At 36.1% G+C, this 20,814-nt stretch overlaps 1 protein-coding gene and 1 long non-coding RNA gene across 3 annotated transcripts; one reads left to right on the top strand and one right to left on the bottom strand.

Annotated features, from left to right (window-relative positions):
* Positions 1–158: 158 nt before the first annotated feature.
* LOC125267046 (transient receptor potential cation channel subfamily V member 1-like) lies at positions 159–13,788 on the top strand. Its single transcript, XM_048188322.1, has 16 exons — positions 159–638; positions 3,892–4,119; positions 4,212–4,372; positions 5,559–5,711; positions 5,877–6,014; positions 6,183–6,481; positions 6,925–7,095; positions 8,527–8,706; positions 8,941–9,045; positions 9,142–9,212; positions 11,049–11,214; positions 11,393–11,459; positions 12,044–12,372; positions 12,533–12,657; positions 12,829–12,932; positions 13,010–13,788. Exons 2-16 carry the CDS (start codon positions 3,929–3,931, stop codon positions 13,120–13,122), a joined length of 2,373 nt encoding a protein of 790 aa, XP_048044279.1. The 5' UTR covers positions 159–638; positions 3,892–3,928; the 3' UTR covers positions 13,123–13,788.
* On the bottom strand, positions 12,575–20,198 carry LOC125267050. 2 transcript variants are annotated; one of them, XR_007184603.1, is made up of 4 exons: positions 19,861–20,198; positions 19,710–19,769; positions 19,515–19,579; positions 12,575–12,706 (listed from the first exon to the last, which is right to left on the bottom strand). It is a non-coding gene; the product is annotated as an uncharacterized LOC125267050 (long non-coding RNA). The 2 variants fall into 2 exon arrangements; XR_007184604.1 differs by lacking the exon at positions 12,575–12,706 and adding an exon at positions 19,354–19,410.
* Between the last annotated feature and the right edge of the window lie 616 nt (positions 20,199–20,814).

Genomic DNA, 20,814 nt, shown 5'->3' on the forward strand with positions numbered 1-20,814 from the left:
CATAAAGAAGAGGAGCAAATTCTTTACCATGTATTTATGTGTATTAAGAATCAACATCATGCTAAGGTTTCATTTTGTTCACGTGATATATGACCCAAACCATGTTACTGTACCACAGTCATCCAGCGTCATACAGGAAACCATACACGTTAAGAAAATGAAACTGCTCAAGAGAAATATCTCAGCAGACAAGTGCAGATGACTTGAGTGTTGCTCCTAACCAAACATGAGCTGCTCAGAGAGGTACTTTTTTGATAATATGAACAATTGATCATTTGGATAGTTAAGATATATAGTAGAATATAGTGTTGCTAGATGCAAGTGAAGCATGTTATGTAGGAGCTTGATGGTTTTTAGTGCATTGTGTGGTATATAAGTCGGACTGGTGGTTATAAATGAGCTAGGAGGCGTGGACATGGCAAAACATACATAACAACACACTCTAAAAATCAATACAACACGCCTTTCTGTAAGGCTCTCAGCAACATCAAAACATCTCGCCTTCTTCCTTTATGAAACTAAGAGGACAAGCCATCACTATCATTGTCATTGTGTTCAAGGAATCATACCTCTAACCAGATCAGTTTAACATAGGACAGCACACTTCATCTAACAGACTAGAAAACCAAAATTGATTGGTGAGTACAAATGTTTGATACTTTATTCTTGCATTTTAATGGTTTGTCATAATTGAATGCAGTATTTAAATACATGTAGTAAAATATTAAAATAACTTTTAAAGTTGATTTTCACTGCCAAATGTCTTTTTTGTAAGTCCTTGTGAGATCTACTTTAGTACATATTTCTGCAGATCAGTTTTAATTTTTGTCTTTTTACATTTGCATATTTTAAATCTGCATATCATGCTTGATTGCTGTGTTTTTGCTCAACCTAAAACATGCTGAATCTTGTAATGTTATTTGTGAGATAATCTAAAGATGGTGTCTGTCTTATGTACTGTTTTTGCTGTAATGTTATCTGAATCAATTTACAGAGAGGCCATGTTATAATATTCTAGTAAGTAAGACTATCCAGCATCCTGCAATTGCATATTAGGTCCTCATCTAGCGTAAAACAACATTAAGTGATGTAATTTGTCCATCAAATATCTGTTAGACGCTGTAACAATCTGTGCTGCCTCACCCATAGAGCAGTCCAGCACATGAAGACTGAAAATGATCAACTCGGTTCATGATTTAAATAATATTTAGCATCCTAGACACCCTTTCTTTATTGTGATATGCATTATTAAACACTTTTTTTTGTCAAATCTATAGAATATTTCATATCTCAGAGGTCTATTTTATGGTTATCTTTTGTGTTTATAGTTTAAATGCCCTAAATGAGAAGCAGTGATTGGATGCTCTCATGAATTTCATCTCCCTAAATATTTTAACAATTTGAGTTCTTGTTTAATGTGCAAGTGAGATACAAGTATGCTCAGATCATTTATATATAACTAGTGAAACTAATTTTGCATTTCCTTCGATACGGTAACTTCCTGCCACAGAGTTTCTGTCCCCTTGAATTGTTTTTGTCCCCTTCCTCTTTTGGTGCTCAGTTGATCGGTTCGCTCTTGTTCTCACAGCGCTAACTGTTAGTAGACTAATTTTATAAATGAATTGTAATTTGATTGGTCTCCTAAGAAAGAACAATCACTGAAATAGCATCCAAGCATAATTGCTGATATTAATGTTGATATTAGAATGTCAGATTGGCTTATAAAAGCAAAATCTGTGGTCTTATCTTTAAAGAAATTGATTCATGTAAAAATGAACTGTCTTTTATATACAAAACCAGCTTTGTGAGAGATGTGTGGTAAAATGTCACAAGATAGATCACATGAATTCTCAGGAACCCGGTCAAAACAGAGATGATAGTAACTTGTTTCTATGGATATTTTTTCCTTACAAAATCAAGGGCTTTTGACCTTGTGCTACATGGTTACCCGAAGCTAGTGTAATGGAGTTTCTTAATGCAGGATTACATTTCCTAATGCTGCCATTTAGAGAATGTAATGCTATATGAAGCCATTTACAGAGAGGCAAGTTATAATTTTCTAAAATGCAAAATATCCAATGCATTAGACACTGCATTCTGTCACAACTGCATTTCTATGTAATCTCTGGGAAAGTTTACCATGATGGGATAATCATGGCCCATTCCCTGGATGGGATCATATAGCATGTAACAGCATGAAGAGATATCAATAATTCAGTTAGCAAAGGTCTATTAGAAATCTCCACTTGCACATATAAACTGAACCTGCTTTCTTTTGTATCTTTGAAAATCTCTTTTTTGACCTGAAAATGAATCCACATTTTATTTTGATGAAGACTGGATTTGTTGTGTACCCAAGATATCCATAGATCCAGATGGGTTATGTAGGCATATAGCCTAGGCATGTATTTAGATGCTCTTATGATCATGGCTGCATTATTATCACACATCCACATTTATTTCGTCTGTTTTTTTTTTTGTTTTTTTTGAAGAGTTCTTCTTATTTGGAGTCTTTTTGACCCCAACTGACATTTGCTGAAATTAAAAAATTTCTACCAAAAAAAAAAAAAAAAAAAACTGTAATGATATCTGGTCTTATGTAAAAAAAAGAAAGAAGAAAAAAGTCACATTTAGGCTGCTTAGAAAATGGATAAAATTCATCCTCAAATTCAGAAACAACGCAGAACACACATAGATAAAAATGAAGTGGCAACACTTTAAAACATCCACAATGCTAAATGATCATGTTCTCTCTCACTCACACACACTGAGGAATAAATTAGTGAGACTATAAAATTGCTATATTATAATTTGTCAAATAAAATCAGCCAAAATGCACAATCAACACAAAAAGTGGTGACACCACAACACATCCAAGATGGAGAATAATATGCACAGAGAGAGAAAGAGAGAGAGAGAGAGAGATGAAAGAATGAGATGATACAATTTAGCACAAATTTCAATACAAAACTGACTTTAGTACTAAAATGCTAAACTTGGACAAAAACTTATTTTTGTTGTTATAATTGTGATTTCATAATATGTTGATATGACTTGAGTCCAATAAATCTTAAAAGATGTCTTTCAGTTTGTCAAATAGCATATCAATTAGCAATAGCAAAAAGTGGAGCTCTGCAGCCATCTACTAGTTAAAGTGATAATTTTTACTTTCAAAACTATATTTTCCAACAGATTGCAAAAATCTTTACAATAAACCATGGCAAATTGTCCATGTTATCTCCATAAATGAAAGTTAGAAATGTGGGTCTTTTTAAAGTGAATTTTACATAAATTGTTATAAAAAAAAAAACCTAATTAAAAATAAAAAAATTAAAACAAATATTTAAAACATATTTATTAATGTATTTATATAAATTTAAAACATGCCATAAATTTCCTCAAAACTGCACAAATGTAGAGTAAAAACATAATAAAATAAGTAAAATTACATTTGTTCAAAACAAAAACATTATTTTTGTCACAAAATCATATTTTATTGTCTGGGGTCTCTGGACAGCCCAAACGAATAGCTTACATGGGTTAATGTAGCGACGAGAGGCACAAACTCGAGCCATATATAACAGCAGCAGTAGTTCTGCATTTCCTTTGACTTCCTGTCACAGAGTTTCCATTTGGATCATTTGTGACTCCTTCCTCTTTTAATGGTTCTTATGACAAGAAGACTCACTGAGCTCTATTATGACACTCAAGTAGCTTCTATACTCTTACAGAACTCGCATTATATCAAAAATCATTATAGTAATTAGATTGGTAACAAAAGAAGCATAATTTTGTGAACTACCAACATCACCAGTCATGGCTCACATTTCTTATATGTATGAAATTGGAACTTGATGTCCTGTATCTGTAAATGATATCACTTTTATCCAGTTTACAGCTTCTGCTGTGAGACTAAGAAGGCATCACTATGAGTAAATCAAAAGAGAGCAGTACCTCATCTTTCTCTCTGGAGACGGATGACCAGACAGAGGAGGAGAGGTCAAAGGCCAAACAAATGAAGAAAGGAGCCACAAAAGACAAGAGGCCCATGGATTCTAACTATCTGGATGACATAGAGGAACCCTCAAGAGCAATTAAATTTAACCTACACTTTGACAGGTAAGTGGAGCTCATTATATTAAACTACAGTGGACTGTATGACAAATATAATATGAGAAATTGTAACTTTAACAGATGCATTCTGCATACAGGGGGATCAGAAAAGTAAAAGAGGAGCCAGATCAGCAGGACAGCAGTGAGAGGTTTACCATCAAGAGGCTGTTTGAGGCCGTGTCCAGTGGCGAGGTGTCAAAACTGCAGGGTTTACATCAGTACCTGCACAAAAACATGAAACGCCTCACCGACTCTCAATGTAATTGTTTTCAAGAAAAAATACACTACTGTTGAAAAGTTTGGGGTCGGTAAGATTTTTGAAATAAGTGTCTTATGTTCACCAAGGCCTTATTTATTATTAGCCATTACTCCAGTCTTCAGTGTCACATGATCCTTCAGAATCATTTTAATATACTTGTCACAGACACGTCAGGTTCCACCTCACTCCCTTACCCACGCACTCAATCACCAGCGTACTAATCACCGCCACCTGAAGATCACCGCCTGCATTTAAACCCCACACTCACTGTCCGGTCTCGTTTGCACTACAACTCTATGTATGCTTACCTCAAGGACTCCAAACGCTATACTTACCTGCTTCCATCGTCTCCATCGTCTCCTTCGTCTCCAGTACTCCTTGTGTTCCTACCTGCCTGTGTGCCTCTGTTGATCACTTCAATAAACATCCATAACTGCTTTTATATCTGCCTCCGGTGTCTCTATCATAACAATACTGAATTGGTGCTTAAAGGGATAGTTCACCCAAAAATGAAAATTATCCAATGATTTACTCACCCTCAAGACATCGTTAGGTGTATATGACTATGTTCTTTCAGATGAACACAATCAGAGATATATTTAAAATTATCCTTAGTCCTCCAAGGTTTATAATGGTTGTGAATGGTGAATGGTGGGGCGGGGGGCATGTTTTAAAATAAACAAACAAAAAAATGCATCCATCCATAATCAAAGTAATGCATACGGCTCCAGAGGGTTAAATAAGGGACTTTTGAAGGGATGCAATTTTGTAAGAAAAATATCCATATTTAAAACTTTATAAATTCAAATAACTAGCTTCCAGCGGATGACCAGATGGCTTGAGGGTAAATAAATCATGAGATAATTTTCATTTTTGGGTGAACTATCCCTTTAAGAAACATTTCTTCATATTATCAATATTGAAAACCGCTGTGCTGCTTAATATTTTCATGGAAACTGTGTAACATTTTCTTCTGGATTCTTTGATGAATAGAACGCTCAGAAAATGCCTTTATTGTCACTTTGGATCAATTTAATCCATCCTTGTCAAATAAATATATATTTCTTTACAAAAAAGACTTACTGATCCCAAACATTAGAATGGTAGTGTACAAAGAATACACAGAAGAGTAATATGAATTCTTGACTGATAACTGATGAATTTAATAAATAATAATTTTTTTCAGATAAGTCCAATGGAAAGACAGCCCTGCTGAAAGCGCTTTTAAATTTGCGGCAAGGCGAGAATGACACTATTGAACATCTGCTGGACATTGCAGAGAAACTGGGAGATTTAAAAAGTCTCATCAACGCTGCTTACACAGACAGTTACTACAAAGGTCAGGGTTATAGCTTAATTTTACGTAATGTTATTATTATCATAATTATTATTAGATCTGGTTTTATATTAGCTAAAATGTTGGTACATTTTTTATAAATCAACAGAATGATGATCTTATGTAACCCATCCATTTTGCAATGTTATCGACTGATCTCTTTGGCAGGTCAGACAGCACTCCATGTTGCAATTGAAAGGAGGAGTGCAAAATTTGTACAGATGCTGGTTAAGAAAGGGGCTGATGTCCATGCTAAGGCCTGTGGGAAATTCTTTCAACCCAATCAAGAAATGTGCTTCTATTTCGGTAGGTCTAAGGATAAGGTTGAACTTTTGCGGGACTGATCTGACAACAATTTATTCAGTAGAAATGCTAAAATGTCAATTTTCAACTTCTACATAATGTTCCCAATGTTACTGAACCATTTTGTCAGTATCTGGGCTTACCTGTATCTTTTACACCTTTTGTGAACAGGTGAGTTGCCCTTGTCGCTGGCCGCTTGCACTAATCAGCCAGACATTGTGGACTTCCTTATGGACAACCCTTACCAGGCGGTGGATGTCAGGGAGAGGGACTCTCATGGAAACATGGTGCTTCACGCACTAGTATCCATAGCTGATAATAGTCCTGAAAACACAGAGTTTGTCATTGCCATATATGACCACATCTTAATCAAAGCTGACCAACTTCACCCCAAGATCAAACTGGAGGAAATCGAAAATAACGAGGGACTCACACCAATCCAACTAGCCGCCAAAACAGGAAAATTGGGGGTAAACCTTTTGTTTACTGATTCTTGAATGTCACAGAATATGAACAATTCCAAAATAGTAGGATTTATTTGAAGCAGTGATTGGTTTTGAAGCAGGGTGCCCAGTAAGTGTTAGTTCTGTTTTCGGATGTTCCTGTTTTAGTAAAGATGACTAGTCCTCATGTGATTTGAGATGAGACATTATTTCCCTTCAGCATTGGGCATTAAATCAGACACCAGACTGATTCACAGTCATGCAGTCTACAGTGACAGTCAGCACTTTGTTCTGTATTTTAGCTTTCTGTATTATGTTGCTTCTGGCATGGCTGATTACTAAAATAAGTGCATTGCTAAGATTGAAAAGTGACTAAATAAAACAAGTTTGAAGATATATGTAATTAGCATAGGTTTAAAAGAGCATGTTTGATGAAATCATTAAGATGTAATCTTTCATTTGTTATCTAGCTGTTTAAGCACATCGTGCAGCGGGAGTTTAAGGGGTGCAGGCATCTGTCACGGAAGATCACGGAGTGGGCCTACGGACCCGTGTGCTCGTCTCTGTATGACCTCGCTTCCATCGACACCTACGAGAAGAACTCCGCACTGGAGATAGTCGTTTATGGCAGTGAGATTCCAGTAAGATTACATGCTGTTCATTTGATACTGATTAATTCTAGAATCTAAAATGCTTAATTAGATTTATACTTTACTGAAGCAAAATCCCAGCTAATAGGAAATGTTCTCAGAATGTTGGCTAACATTCTGTCAAGGTTTTCTCATAGTTATAAACATGTTTTTTTCTTCTAGTAACATTAATAAAATGCTTGTTCAAATTTGTCTATTTGTCGTTTTGAACGATAAGAAAACATTCGAAAATAACATTTATGAAATGGATAGTTCCGACCCTTGATTCTGATTGGTTGAGCCGCGTTCTAAGCCGTTGTAAAATCAAAGAATATACACTAACAAGAAGCGACACTCAATAGAACGTTCCACTGCAACACCGGCGCCCAGCAGCAACCCTGCGTTTCCGCCATTTTAGGGTGAAAGCAGTCCACTAGCTTCTATGGCAAAATCAGCTGCTTTGTTAAAAAAAAAAAAACAACGTACATTAAAGCTGAAATCCAATGATGACAACACAGAATAAAATACTATCACTAGTGATCATCAAATTTTTTTTAACAGTTTATTTTACACACTTTTTTTTTTTATATATTTTTTAATATAATTTAAAATATATTTAAATTCAGACCTAGATATTATTATTATTACTCCACTAGGTCTAAAATATATTGTTCGCTGCAAACATGATGATCTTAAATGTATTAATTATTAATTTACTATTAATAAATGTGTAAAGTTGCATAAAATGGAAATACTCAAAGTAGACTAATTACATTACCTCAGATAAATGTAAACAGTAAATATGTATTGTCTTATATATGTTTTATTTTACCAGTTGTGGATTCCAACCATCTTGTTCTTTTAACATTTAATGTGTTTTCCCATGTCCTGTTGACACAGACAGCGCTAGTCAAAGCATTTGCGTCTTGTTCTGTGTTCACAACAAGTTTCAATATAAAAGTCTTTGCGACTGCGTGACTCGTTCATAAAAATCTTTGCCGCCATCTAATGGTGTAATAAATTTAACTTCTGTTGCTGTTCATGGTCAGGGACTATTTTTGCTCCAGCGGAAGGAAGACTTTTAATGATTTTACTTCATGAAATTTGCATTGATACATATTTTTGGCTTTAATATTTGTATTGTGTGGTAACCGTTTTATAAAAGCAATAAGCCCTGTGAAGCCGTGGTTTACAGTGAATTTATAGTTTTTTTTAGAATTTATAGAATTTATAGTATTCTGTCATAATTTACTCACATTCAGGTTTGAAACAACTTGATGGTGAGTAAATGATGACAGAATTTTCAGTTTTGGTGAACTATCCCTTTAAAGGGAACCTTAGCTAAACATTCTTAGAACATATTTTTGTTAACTGGGATGTTTTTTGTATATGTATTCCGATAAATGCTGTTGGTAGAAACATGTTTATTTAATCTCTTTTCAGAATCGCCTCGAGATGCTCCATATTGAGCCTGTTAACAGACTACTTGAAGAGAAGTGGGATAGATTTGCAAAGCAGATGTTCATGTTTAACTTTATCGTTTACATTATCTACCTTTTCATCTTCACTGCTGTAGCTTATCACCGTGAAGAAGGAAAGGAGAAGAACAACAGTAACAACCAAGTAGGTACAGTCCGGAGGTGGGAACTCCAAGACATGTGAGAGTTTTGGAGTTCCTGCTGCAGCATGGAATGACATGACATTTAGTACACTCTCACAGAAAATTCTTTTCTGGAAAATATGCACACTGACCTGAGTGTCTGATTCAAACTACTGTTTTGAATGTGTCATTGTGCATGCTAACTGTAAATGTTTCACTATTTAATGCCATGTTTCATCCCCACTCTTTTCTTTCAGTCATTAAAGCCTCCATTTCATAATAGAAGAGATATTAAAGGCTACCTGCTTCTGACAGGACAGATCATAACTCTCATTGGAGCCCTATACTTCTTCATTAGAGGGGTATGTATTTGTTGTATGTATGCTGTTGTCTTAAAACAAATTCATGTATATCTTTATTTATTTTAGAGAAATAACTGAATTCCCTTGTCTTTTAAGTTAATAGATATGATAAGGAAGCGTCCGAGATTTCAGTCCCTGGTCATAGATGGATATACCGATCAGCTTTTGTGAGTCCCTTCACTCTCGTTTTGTTTCAGTATTATTCATTTCCCAATACAGATCAGTATGCTTGAAATTACTTTATTTGCCAACAAATTTGATCACAAGTTAAGTTTTTGAAATCACTGTTTATATACTATACAGGTGCTGGTCATATAATTAGAATATCATCAAAAAGTTGATTTATTTCACTAATACAAATGAAACTTGTATATTATATTCATTCATTACACACAGACTGATATATTTCAAATGTTAATATCTTTTAATTTTGATGATTATAACTGACAACTAAGGAAAATCCCAAATTCAGTATCTCAGAAAATTAGAATATTACTTAAGACCAATACAAAGAAAGGATTTTTAGAAATCTTGGCCAACTGAAAAGTATGAACATTAAAGTATGAGCATGTAGAGCACTCAATACTTAGTTGGGGCTCCTTTTGCCTGAATTACTGCAGCAATGCGGCGTGGCATGGAGTCGATCAGTCTGTGGCACTGCTCAGGTGTTATGAGAGCCCAGGTTGCTCTGATAGTGGCCTTCAGCTCTTCTGCATTGTTGGGTCTGGCATATCGCATCTTCCTCTTCACAATACCACATAGATTTTCTATGGGGTTAAGGTCAGGCGAGTTTGCTGGCCAATTAAGAACAGGGATACCATGGTCCTTAAACTAGGTACTGGTAACTTTGGCACTGTGTGCAGGTGCCAAGTCCTGTTGGAAAATGAAATCTGCATCTCCATAAAGTTGGTCAGCAGCAGGAAGCATGAAGTGCTCTAAAACTTCCTGGTATACGGCTGCATTGACCTTGGACCTCAGAAAACACAGTGGACCAACACCAGCAGATGACATGGCACCCCAAACCATCACTGACTGCGGAAACTTTACACTGGACCTCAAGCAACGTGGATTGTGTGCCTCTCCTCTCTTCCTCCAGACTCTGGGACCCTGATTTCCAAAGGAAATGCAAAATTTACTTTCATCAGAGACCATAACTTTGGACCACTCAGCAGCAGTCCAGTCCTTTTTGTCTTTAGCCCAGGCGAGATGCTTCTGACACTGTCTGTTGTTCAAGAGTGGCTTGACACAAGGAATGCGACAGCTGAAACCCATGTCTTGCATACGTCTGTGTGTAGTAGTTCTTGAAGCACTGACTCCAGCTGCAGTCCACTCTTTGTGAATCTCCCCCACATTTTTGAATGGGTTTTGTTTCACAATCCTCTCCAGGGTGCGGTTTATTCCTATTGCTTGTACACTTTTTTCTACCACATCTTTTCCTTCCCTTCGCCTCTCTATTAATGTGCTTGGACACAGAGCTCTGTGAACAGCCAGCCTCTTTTGCAGTGACCTTTTGTGTCTTACCCTCCTTGTGCAAGGTGTCAATGGTTGTCTTTTGGACAACTGTCAAGTCAGCAGTCTTCCCCATGATTGTGTAGCCTACAGAACTAGACTGAGAGACCATTTAAAGGCCTTTGCAGGTGTTTTGAGTTAATTAGCTGATTAGAGTGTGGCACCAGGTGTCTTCAATATTGAACCTTTTCACAATATTCTAATTTTCTGAGATACTGAATTTGGGATTTTCCTTAGTTGTCAGTTATAATCATCAAAATTAAAAGAAATAAACATTTGAAATATATCAGTCTGTGTGTAATGAATTAATATAATATACAAGTTTCACTTTTTGAATGGAATTAGTGAAATAAATCAACTTTTTGATGATATTCTAATTATATGACCAGCACCTGTATATGCACATAACACAGCTGCACCAAACAAATTTTTACTACAGAATCTGCAATCATTTAAGTGCATACAGTGTTTACTCTGGCTTTTTGTTGCATTAGTTTTCTGCAGGCCGTACTCCTCTTGGTGAGTGCTGTACTCTACTGTTTTAATCAGGATGAACATCTGGCCTTTCTAGTGCTGAGTCTTGCCTTGAGCTGGGTAAACCTACTCTACTTCTCCAGAGGGTCCAAAAATATGGGAATCTACAGTATTATGATACAGAAGGTGAGGGATATTTGTGTCTCTAGGTATTAGTAAAGTATGGATTTTGTAGCACTAGAAAGATGCTATGAAACACATTTAAAGACTTCTTGTAGTGTGGACTAGTCCTTACAGTTGAGGCAGGATCCACAGCATTACTTCCTGTGCTTAACACACTCGTACACTCTTTAATTATTGTCAGATGATTCTTGGAGAAATTCGTCGATTCCTTGTTGTGTACATGGTCTTCCTCATTGGCTTCTCTGCAGGTATCTTCCTATTTTGCAAACATTCATGAATGTACATGATTCTTTTATATTCTTTTATTACAATTAATTTAATATTTATCACAACACAACAAACTTGCAACATTTCTCAATTACACTAGCGTTCAAAAGTTTGGCATCTGTACGATTTAAAAAAAGAAAAGAAATTTTTACTTTTTTTTTTTAGCAAGGATGCATTGCTCAAAAGTGACAGTAAAGAATCTTATTGTTACAAAAAATAAAGGTTGTTTTCCTGAACTTTCTATTAATCAAAGAATCCTGAAAAAAGTATCATTTTCAGAAAAATATTAAGCAGCACAACTGTTTTCAATATTGATAGTAAGATATGTTCAGCATATCAGAATGATTTCTGATGGATCATGTGAATACATTTTTAAAATTATATAAAAAAAATAAAAAGTTATTTAAAATTGTAATAATATTTCACAATATTATTGTTTTTACTGTATTTTGATCAAATAAATGCAGCCTTGGTTAGAGCTTTCTTTCAAAAACTTTAAGAAATCTTACTGACCCCAAACCTTTGAACGATAGTGTGCGTTAATGATTTGTTTCTTACTCGACAGCCTTGGTAACTCTCCTTGATGAGAAATCTATCGAAACCGAAAAGCAAACCCGAAGGGCTAAATTTTCAGATCCTGATAATGAAAATGAAGCCTGCAAGAAGCCCACATTCAGGAACATCTACTTCACCACTCTGGAGTTGTTCAAGTTTACGATTGGCATGGGAGATCTGGAGTTCACTGATCATTATAAATATAAGGAGGTCTTCTATGTGCTGCTGATTCTGTATATAGTGATGACATATATTCTGATGCTGAACATGCTGATCGCTCTGATGAATCAAAGTGTGGACCGGATGTCCATAGAAAGCACTAGCATCTGGAAACTACAGGTAAAATCAAAAGCAAAATTAAAAGGTCTACCCATTTCTACACTATATTTTGACACACATACACTGAAAACTCTGGGCAACATGGCCGTTTTCATAAGTTATGTAATGGTTTGCCATTTTAGTTGCTCAGTTAGGCAGTAAATATGATTGTTATTCACAGCGTGCAATCACCACCTTGGACATGGAGTGGATACTTCCCCATTGTCTGAAGACAAAGCTGCGCTCAGGGGAAGAGAAGGATCTGGGAGGAGGGCAAGAAGAGCCTGATCGACGCTGGTGCTTCAGGTGATCCTGGTGGCTTCCACAAGATCTGAAGTTTGCATTCGTCTCTTATCTGAAAATGGATGATACATTATGAAAAGATGATATTAGCATGCAACATTATAATGCACACTTACCCTGTTACCCTCTGTGTTTACAAGTAAACAGATTAACAATAAACAATCTTTCTTTCAGTGTGGAGGAAGTCAACTGGAACCAATGGAACAGAAACATGGGTATAATTAATGAGGATCCTGGGAAATGCACGAGTTTACCATCCCCAGCTAAACCTCAGAGAGGTAGTCAATGTTAAACAAATATGTGTGTATGTGTGTGTTATTTTAATCCTACATAATATCATGTGTATTTGTTACAGAGCCCAGTCAGCGTGGACTCCTGCAAACATTCAGTAAGCGCTGGACACAGAGAACACAGCGCAGAGATGTACAGGAGCTGAGTCCTCTAGCTGAGGCCTCTAGCTCAGTCTGATGCTTTTATAATCAATATCTATTGCAATCTGTTTTGCAATTACCTTTTATTACAACTGGTGAAGGAATAATTATATTTTATGACTGGATAAAACTTGACTGTGGTCCGTTTAGAGAACTTATTCACCTCAAGGGTGGTCATTCCTTTTATGCATCATATCTTTGTAATCCTGTAAATGTTTTTTTTTTTTTTTTAAATGAATATGCATGTGTTGTAATTTAAGGAAGCATTTTTATAAAAGTATGTAGTTTTAGTTTTATCAAAACAGGGCTGTTTCCCAAAAGCATCACACAAGCCGAAGTTGATCATGGAGACCATTGCCACCATGTAATATACTACCCAATGTTCACTTAATTTTGATAAAATTAAACTAATACTATTTCCATATTTAAAATAATAGAATTATATGCATAACATTAACTTTTAAAGGTGTAAACATAAAAGCACCCCAAATAGCCTACCTAATTTCCAACACCCAAAAATAACATTTCATGTCTCTCCAGCCTTTAAAATGTGTCTATATACCAGAATACAACAAAATATGCGAGATGCAAGAATTGAGGCACATATTGGTGACATGAAAATGCACTGCATAACACCCAAGTTTCGGAAAATTTGGGATGTTTTTTAAATCTGAATAAAATGAAAACAAACACTTTCAAATCACATGAGCCAACATTTTATTCATAATAAAGATAATATATAAATGTTTAAACTGAGAAATTTTACACTTTTATCCACTAAATGAGCTCATTTCGAATTTGATGCCTGCTACAGGTCTCAAAAAAGTTGGCACAGGGGCAACAAATGGCTGAAAAAGCAAGAAATTTTGAGAATATTCAGGTGGGAAAACATCTAGCAACTAATTAAGTTAATTTATATAAGGTCTGTAACATGATTAGCTATAAAAGGGATGTCTTAGAGAGGCAGAGTCTCTCAGAAATAAAGATGGGCAGAGGCTCTCCAATCTGTGAAAGAGTGCATAAAAAGATTGTGGAAAACAATGTTCTTCAACGTCAAATTGCAAAGGCTTTGCAAATCTCATCATCTATGGTGCATAACATCATCAAAAGATTCAGAGAAATTGGAGAAATCTCTGTGTGTAAGGGACAAGGCCGAAGACCTTTATTGGATGCCCGTGGTCTTCGGGCCCTCAGACGACACTGCATCACTCATCGGCATGATTCCATCAATGACATTACTAAATGGGCCCAGGAATACTTCCAGAAACTAATGTCGGTAAACACAGTCCACCGTGCCATCTGCAGATGCCAACTAAAGCTCAGTCATGCAAAAAGGAAGCTATATTTGAACATGGTCCAGAAGTGCTGTCATGTCCTGTGGACCACGGCTCATTTAAAATGGACTGTTTCAGAGAGGAAAAGTGTGCTATGGTCAGACAAATCCAAATCTAACATTCATAAAGAGGACACGCTAAAGAGGAGGGAGACCTTCCAGTGTGTTATCAGCGTTCAGATCAAAACCCAGCATCTCTGATGGTATGGGGGTGCATAAGTGCATACGGTATGGGCAGCTTGCATGTTTTGGAAGGCACTATGAATGCTGAAAGGTATATAAAGGTTTTAGAGCAACATATGCTCCCCTCCAGATGACGTCTATTTCAGGGAAGGCCTTGTGTATTTCAGCAGGATAATGCAAAAACAGACTGCAGCTATTACAATAGCATGGCTTCATCATAGAAGAGTGCTGAATCGGCCTGCCTGCAGTCCAGATCTTTCACCTATAGAGAACATTTGGCGCATCATTACATGAAAGACAACCACAAACTCTTTAGCAACTGGAAACCTATATCAGGCAAGAATGGGACCAAAACTCCAGAAACTCATAACCTCAATGCCCAGACATCTTTAAACTGTTTTGAAAAGAAGAGGAGATGCTACGTCATGGTAAGCATGCCCTGTCCCAACTATTTTGAGACCTGTAGCTGGCATCAAATTTGAAATGAGCTCATTTTGTGCATAAAATTGTAAAATTTCTCAGTTTAAACAGTTGTTGTTATCTATGTTCTATTGTGAATAAAATACGGACTCGTGTGATTTTAAAGTATTTTATTTTTCATTTTATTCAAATTTTAAAAACTTTGACTCTCCAACTTTTCCGGAATTCGGGTTGTAATTAGAATGACCTAAAAAATGCTAAACTGTACAAAGATGTTGGCTACAGACTTTTATTTCAGAACATTTAAGTGCATCGATTTTATGTTATATATTTGCATATACCGTTCACTTTTAACAGGTAATATAACGAAAATATTAAAAACATGATGTTGCAGGTTAAGCTGAATTGATGTGAAAAACTGTTTGTGTATATCGCCCTCTTGTGGTGTCTGATGGTGACTGACGTGGAACAACAACTGAAAAGCATCACAGGAGAATGGATAATGCAAATAAGGTCCAGACATGGTTTATTACTTATTACCACTATAATTGAAAGCGTCCACAAGTGTCCATAAGCCTACTTGTTTTACTGTCCAATAGAGCACTGTTTTCTAAAACAGCTAAACTTGAAACATTTAAAAAATGGCCTAAAATTATTGACTAGTGATGGAAAAATGAAGCCTCTTAACACTTAACACAGCTTTTCTCTGATTGTTATGGGCAAATATTTGTAGCATCAAGAGTGTTGAAAACAGTGCCATCTTGTGGCGGGTAAAATTTACAGCAGCCACATTTATAGCACAGCTCCATTGTTTTATCTATTAGAGGGTTATTCCAAAAATGAAATTTCTGTCATTATGATTCACCCTCATGTCGTTCCACCCCGTAAAACCTTCGTTCATCTTCGGTACACAAATTAAGATATTTTTGATGAAATCCAAGAAGTATCTGAACCACACATAGGCAGCAACGTCATTGCACTTTTCAAGGCCCACAAAGGTATTAAAGACATTGATTAAAATAGTCCACGTGACTACAGTGGTTCAACCTTAATGTTATGAAGTGACGAGAATACTTTTTGTGCGCAAAAACAAAACAAAAATAATGACTTTATTCAACATTTCCTTCTCTTCCCTGTCATTCTCCTTTGCTGTTTACATTGAAGACCTGTTTATTCCAGGTTCTACATCAGAACGCCTTCTAAGTATCGGATAATTAAATCACTAGAAATGGTGTCCTAATTATTTTATGTTTTTTATACTGTTTATATGGCAGAATATATGATAATGTAATAGGCTTATATACTCCTGGGACCCAGGAATAGACTTCTGTCCTCTGTAGTGGACATTATATTTTAGTGTTTTTCTCCGACATCATACATGTCACAGTTTTAAGTCTGGATGTCCTGTAAAGAGCACATTCAGGGCTTTGCAGAGATACCAAATTTTTAGAGGTTTCGCCATGACAACAACAACTTCTTGGTCTTTAAATATGACTGAAAATGAAAATTAGCTCTCATGAAAATATGGTAATATTTTGTAATTATCATTTAAATCGGATTAATTTTCAAATTTGTAATAAATCAACATCTCAGGAAAATGTTATGGGGTTTCAAATCAAAATATGACTTTCTGTTACGAAACGGGACATTGATTTCATACATGTCCACTGTAGAGGACACCAGGACTTAAATCATGTTTATCAGGCATTTTAGGAGATACAAGTGAATAGGGAAAGAAATTATATATCAATATTCCTATTAATTATTAGATATTATTATGAAAATGTTGCCAATTTTTACTCGCATTATTACACTTCTTTTTTCATTACATGTTGCTCCAAGATGTATGACTATTTTACACCCACATACTGCATAAAATAAAATGGTATATCAATTAATTCCATTATATCTTTCATAACATAGTTGAGAATCATCTTTATATAAAGTTTGGTTAAAAACAATCCTGAAGCCTAAAAATGAATTGGGGATTAAAAAAAATCCTATTGTTTTTGCCTATACATGTCATGTCATTTCATGCCATGTTATTTATGTTTTTTAAATAACTTAGTCCTATAGGATATACACTCACCTAAAGGATTATTAGGAACACCATACTAATACTGTGTTTGACCCCCTTTCACCTTCAAAACTGCCTTAATTCTACGTGGCATTGATTCAACAAGGTGCTGAAAGCATTCTTTAGAAATGTTGGCCCATATTGATAGGATGGCATCTTGCAGTTGATGGAGATTTGTGGGATGCACATCCAGGGCACGAAGCTCCCGTTCCACCACATCCCAAAGATGCTCTATTGGGTTGAGATCTGGTGACTGTGGGGGCCATTTTAGTACAGTGAACTCATTGTCATGTTCAAGAAACCAATTCAAAATGATTCGAGCTTTGTGACATGGTGCATTATCCTGCTGGAAGTAGCCATCAGAGGATGGGTACATGGTGGTCATAAAGGGATGGACATGGTCAGAAACAATGCTCAGGCAGGCTGTGGCATTTAAACGATGCCCACTAAGCACTAAGGGGCCTAAAGTGTGCCAAGAAAACATCCCCCACACCATTATACCACCACCAGCAGCCTGCACAGTGGTAACAAGGCATGATGGATCCATGTTCTCATTCTGTTCTGACGCTACCATCTGAATGTCTCAACAGCAATCGAGACTCATCAGACCAGGCAACATTTTTCCAGTCTTCAACTGTCCAATTTTGGTGAGCTCGTGCAAATTGTAGCCTCTTTTTCCTATTCGTAGTGGAGATGAGTAGTACCCGGTGGGGTCTTCTGCTGTTGTAGCCCATCCGCCTCAAGGTTGTGCGTGTTGTGGCTTCAAAATGCTTTGCTGCATACCTCAGTTGTAACGAGTGGTTATTTCAGTCAAAGTTGCTCTTCTATCAGCTTGAATCAGTCGGCCCATGCTCCTCTGACCTCTAGTATCAACAAGGCATTTTCGCCCACAGGTCTGCCACATACTGGATGTTTTTCCCTTTTCACACCATTCTTTGTAAACCCTAGAAATGGTTGTGCGTGAAAATCCCAGTAACTGAGCAGATTGTGAAATACTCAGACCGGCCCGTCTGGCACCAACAACCATGCCACGCTCAAAATTGCTTAAATCACCTTTCTTTCCCATTCTGACATTCAGTTTGGAGTTCGGGAGATTGTCTTGACCAGGACCACACCCCTAAATGCATTGAAGCAACTGCCATGTGATTGGTTGATTAGATAATTGCATTAATGAGAAATTGAACAGGTGTTCCTAATAATCCTTTAGGTAAGTGTATAAAAAATGTTAGTTAAATGGAACTTCCATAAACCCGTAAAGTAGTGGTCTGGGTTCAAACATTCTGACACTCAGAATGAAGCATTCACGTGACGTGACTGGAGAAAGCCGCTCAGTGACTGAAGAAACATAAAAAAAAAAAAAAAGTCATGAAGCATCTGTCTACACAAGCACATCAGAGTGCTCAGTTACATGCATCAGATTTTCAAGTGTGTGTACAGGAAATGAACAGCTGATTTGTACAGCATTAGATCATTCCCAGCAATACACAATAGACCGCAACAAGTATGGTTTCAGCAATAATTGAATTAAATGGGCTAAATGCAGCTTTAATATAAGCCAGCTGAAAACATCCGGTGAGATGCCATTTACTGGTGTGTTGAGCTGTAATACTTATTTTATAAATAGAATATAATCACTTAAATAGTCAGGCATAGCACTAATTTAGTTATTCAAACGTAAGACAGCATAATAAATAAATAATAAATAAGACGTAGCCTACCTTATTGTTCCTCCTCGGCTAAATTCAATTCGACCATCAGTTTTGACACTTTTATGTGAAAAAAGCTTCAAAAATTAATTATGTATTGTGCACTTAAGTTTGATTAATTTAATGTTTTTACAAGTGTGCTGAAATCATTGATCTTGTGCTGCTCTGACTAACAGCTGCCGTGATTACAAAGGGAAAGTGCGGTGCTCGCTTTCTGTGTCATTAATTCAAAATAAAAGTTATTGTTTTTCTTATGATTTCTTGAGTATTTCATACTTCACATTGACAAAATGTATTTTTAAACCTAGTTATTTTATAATGTTTAATATTTAGTCAAAAACGAAGTGAAAAACGATTAGAGGAAATGGCTGATATATGCGCAAATAAATGCTACTTTGACGCCACCTGCTGGTTAAAGTGGTAATCTTTTTTATTTTTAAATAAGTGTTTTCTATCAAATGTTGAATTTCCTACATTTTGAAACATTCAGTTTTACAATGGGGACAATCTCAGAAGGATGAACAAATAATGTTTGTGGTCATCACATTAAAAATAACATTTGAAGTGCCGGGGAAAAAAATGTGTGTGTTCAGGGGGCTTGACATCCTAAGATGGAGATGCAAGTCAGAAAAACATTTATTAGACTTATGGAGTGTACAGTACAACAGAAAACAGAAACTAATCTCTCACAATTACATCTTAAAACTTACGTGAATCATAGAGGAGTGTGTTATTTTCATCTTATTGAAGTAATGCTGCACTCCAGAGTCCATCCCTGCAGTGAAAGTGCAAACAGAAATATTAATTTATTATTATTAATTATTGCATTAAACATGGAAAATAGATAAACAAATATAAGCCACTTCATAAGTTTCCCAAAGTTGGTACTGTGAGTAAAAATGTACTTTTTTGTGTCATTGGTTTGCAGTTGAAGGTCTTTTCTTCATCTTCACGTCATAATGCATCTTCAAGAACCAAATACAGTGTTTAGCATAAATTGGGCCTTCAATTAATTCAGAAAAAAGTTTGCTATAACTGCAAACACCAAATACTCACAGCTATATCCACAGAAGAAACATCCTCATCACCTCCTCTCTTTGTTCTTCGGGGTTTCTCTTGCGGTCTGGCTGTGATCACGTGATTTGACTGCTCCTGAAACATCGTTTTAAGCGTTTTCTAGGTCCAATACAATCTACAGTACAAAGAAAAGTGTATTATGATATAACATGAACTCTAGCCCCAATTATTGATTAGTCCACAACCGTTTTAACAGAGATTTTAGGAATTCATGTCAGAAATGAGAAATGACAAACTTCCTGGCGGAGAATAGCGCAGGCCCGGACAGCACCGTAAACCACATTTCTTCTTTTTGCTTCTTGAAGAAAACATGTAAGGTGTGTAAATATATCAAGGATTTAGGCAAATGCAATTAAAATAACGTAAGAGATATAAATTTTCTCACTTAAGTTACCAATTTAATCGTCGTCCGTAACGGTTGAAGTTTAAAATACTGCGTTCACGCGCATTCTAATTACTCGCGCACGACGCGCGCGGCTGAAATCCGACACTGCGCGTGCAGACAGTACAGAACTGATCAGCGCATACACGTGCAAGTTATTTGCTGTTTATGTCGAAGACCGTTTAATGGATCTTTTTGGAGGGTTGGGTTATAAGAATTGACTTTCAGAATCTAAGTAATTCCTACAGGATTTTATTTTACCAGCAGATGGCAGAGTTCTGCCCCTAGCGCCTAGATCCAGAAACAACGTAGGCTATATTTAATTTAGATTTTTTTTTTTTTTCATTACAGGATAATGCAGCAATTATTTTTTCTAATAAACCTAGTAAAAACTTGAAAATGTATATAAGTTTGTTTTCTTCAGAATGAAAGGTGTGCCTAAGTAAAATTGAAGTAAAAACACAAATATAATGTTCAATAGTGTAATCATTTAAATAAATGTATATAAAGCACATTTAGCCCAAATAACCCTTTGTGCCAAAAGGGTTCTT

Source organism: Megalobrama amblycephala, linkage group LG4, assembly GCF_018812025.1.
Source record: "Megalobrama amblycephala isolate DHTTF-2021 linkage group LG4, ASM1881202v1, whole genome shotgun sequence".
NCBI lineage: Eukaryota > Metazoa > Chordata > Actinopteri > Cypriniformes > Xenocyprididae > Megalobrama > Megalobrama amblycephala.

Excerpts from the sequence above, each read along its gene's own strand:
- LOC125267046 (XM_048188322.1), top strand. The coding sequence starts at position 3,929 with ATGAGTAAATCAAAAGAGAGCAGTACCTCATCTTTCTCTCTGGAGACG. Across the intron at positions 4,373-5,558 it reads ACGCCTCACCGACTCTCAAT|ATAAGTCCAATGGAAAGACA; the intron begins GTAATTGTTTTC and ends AATTTTTTTCAG. Across the intron at positions 11,215-11,392 it reads ACAGTATTATGATACAGAAG|ATGATTCTTGGAGAAATTCG; the intron begins GTGAGGGATATT and ends AATTATTGTCAG.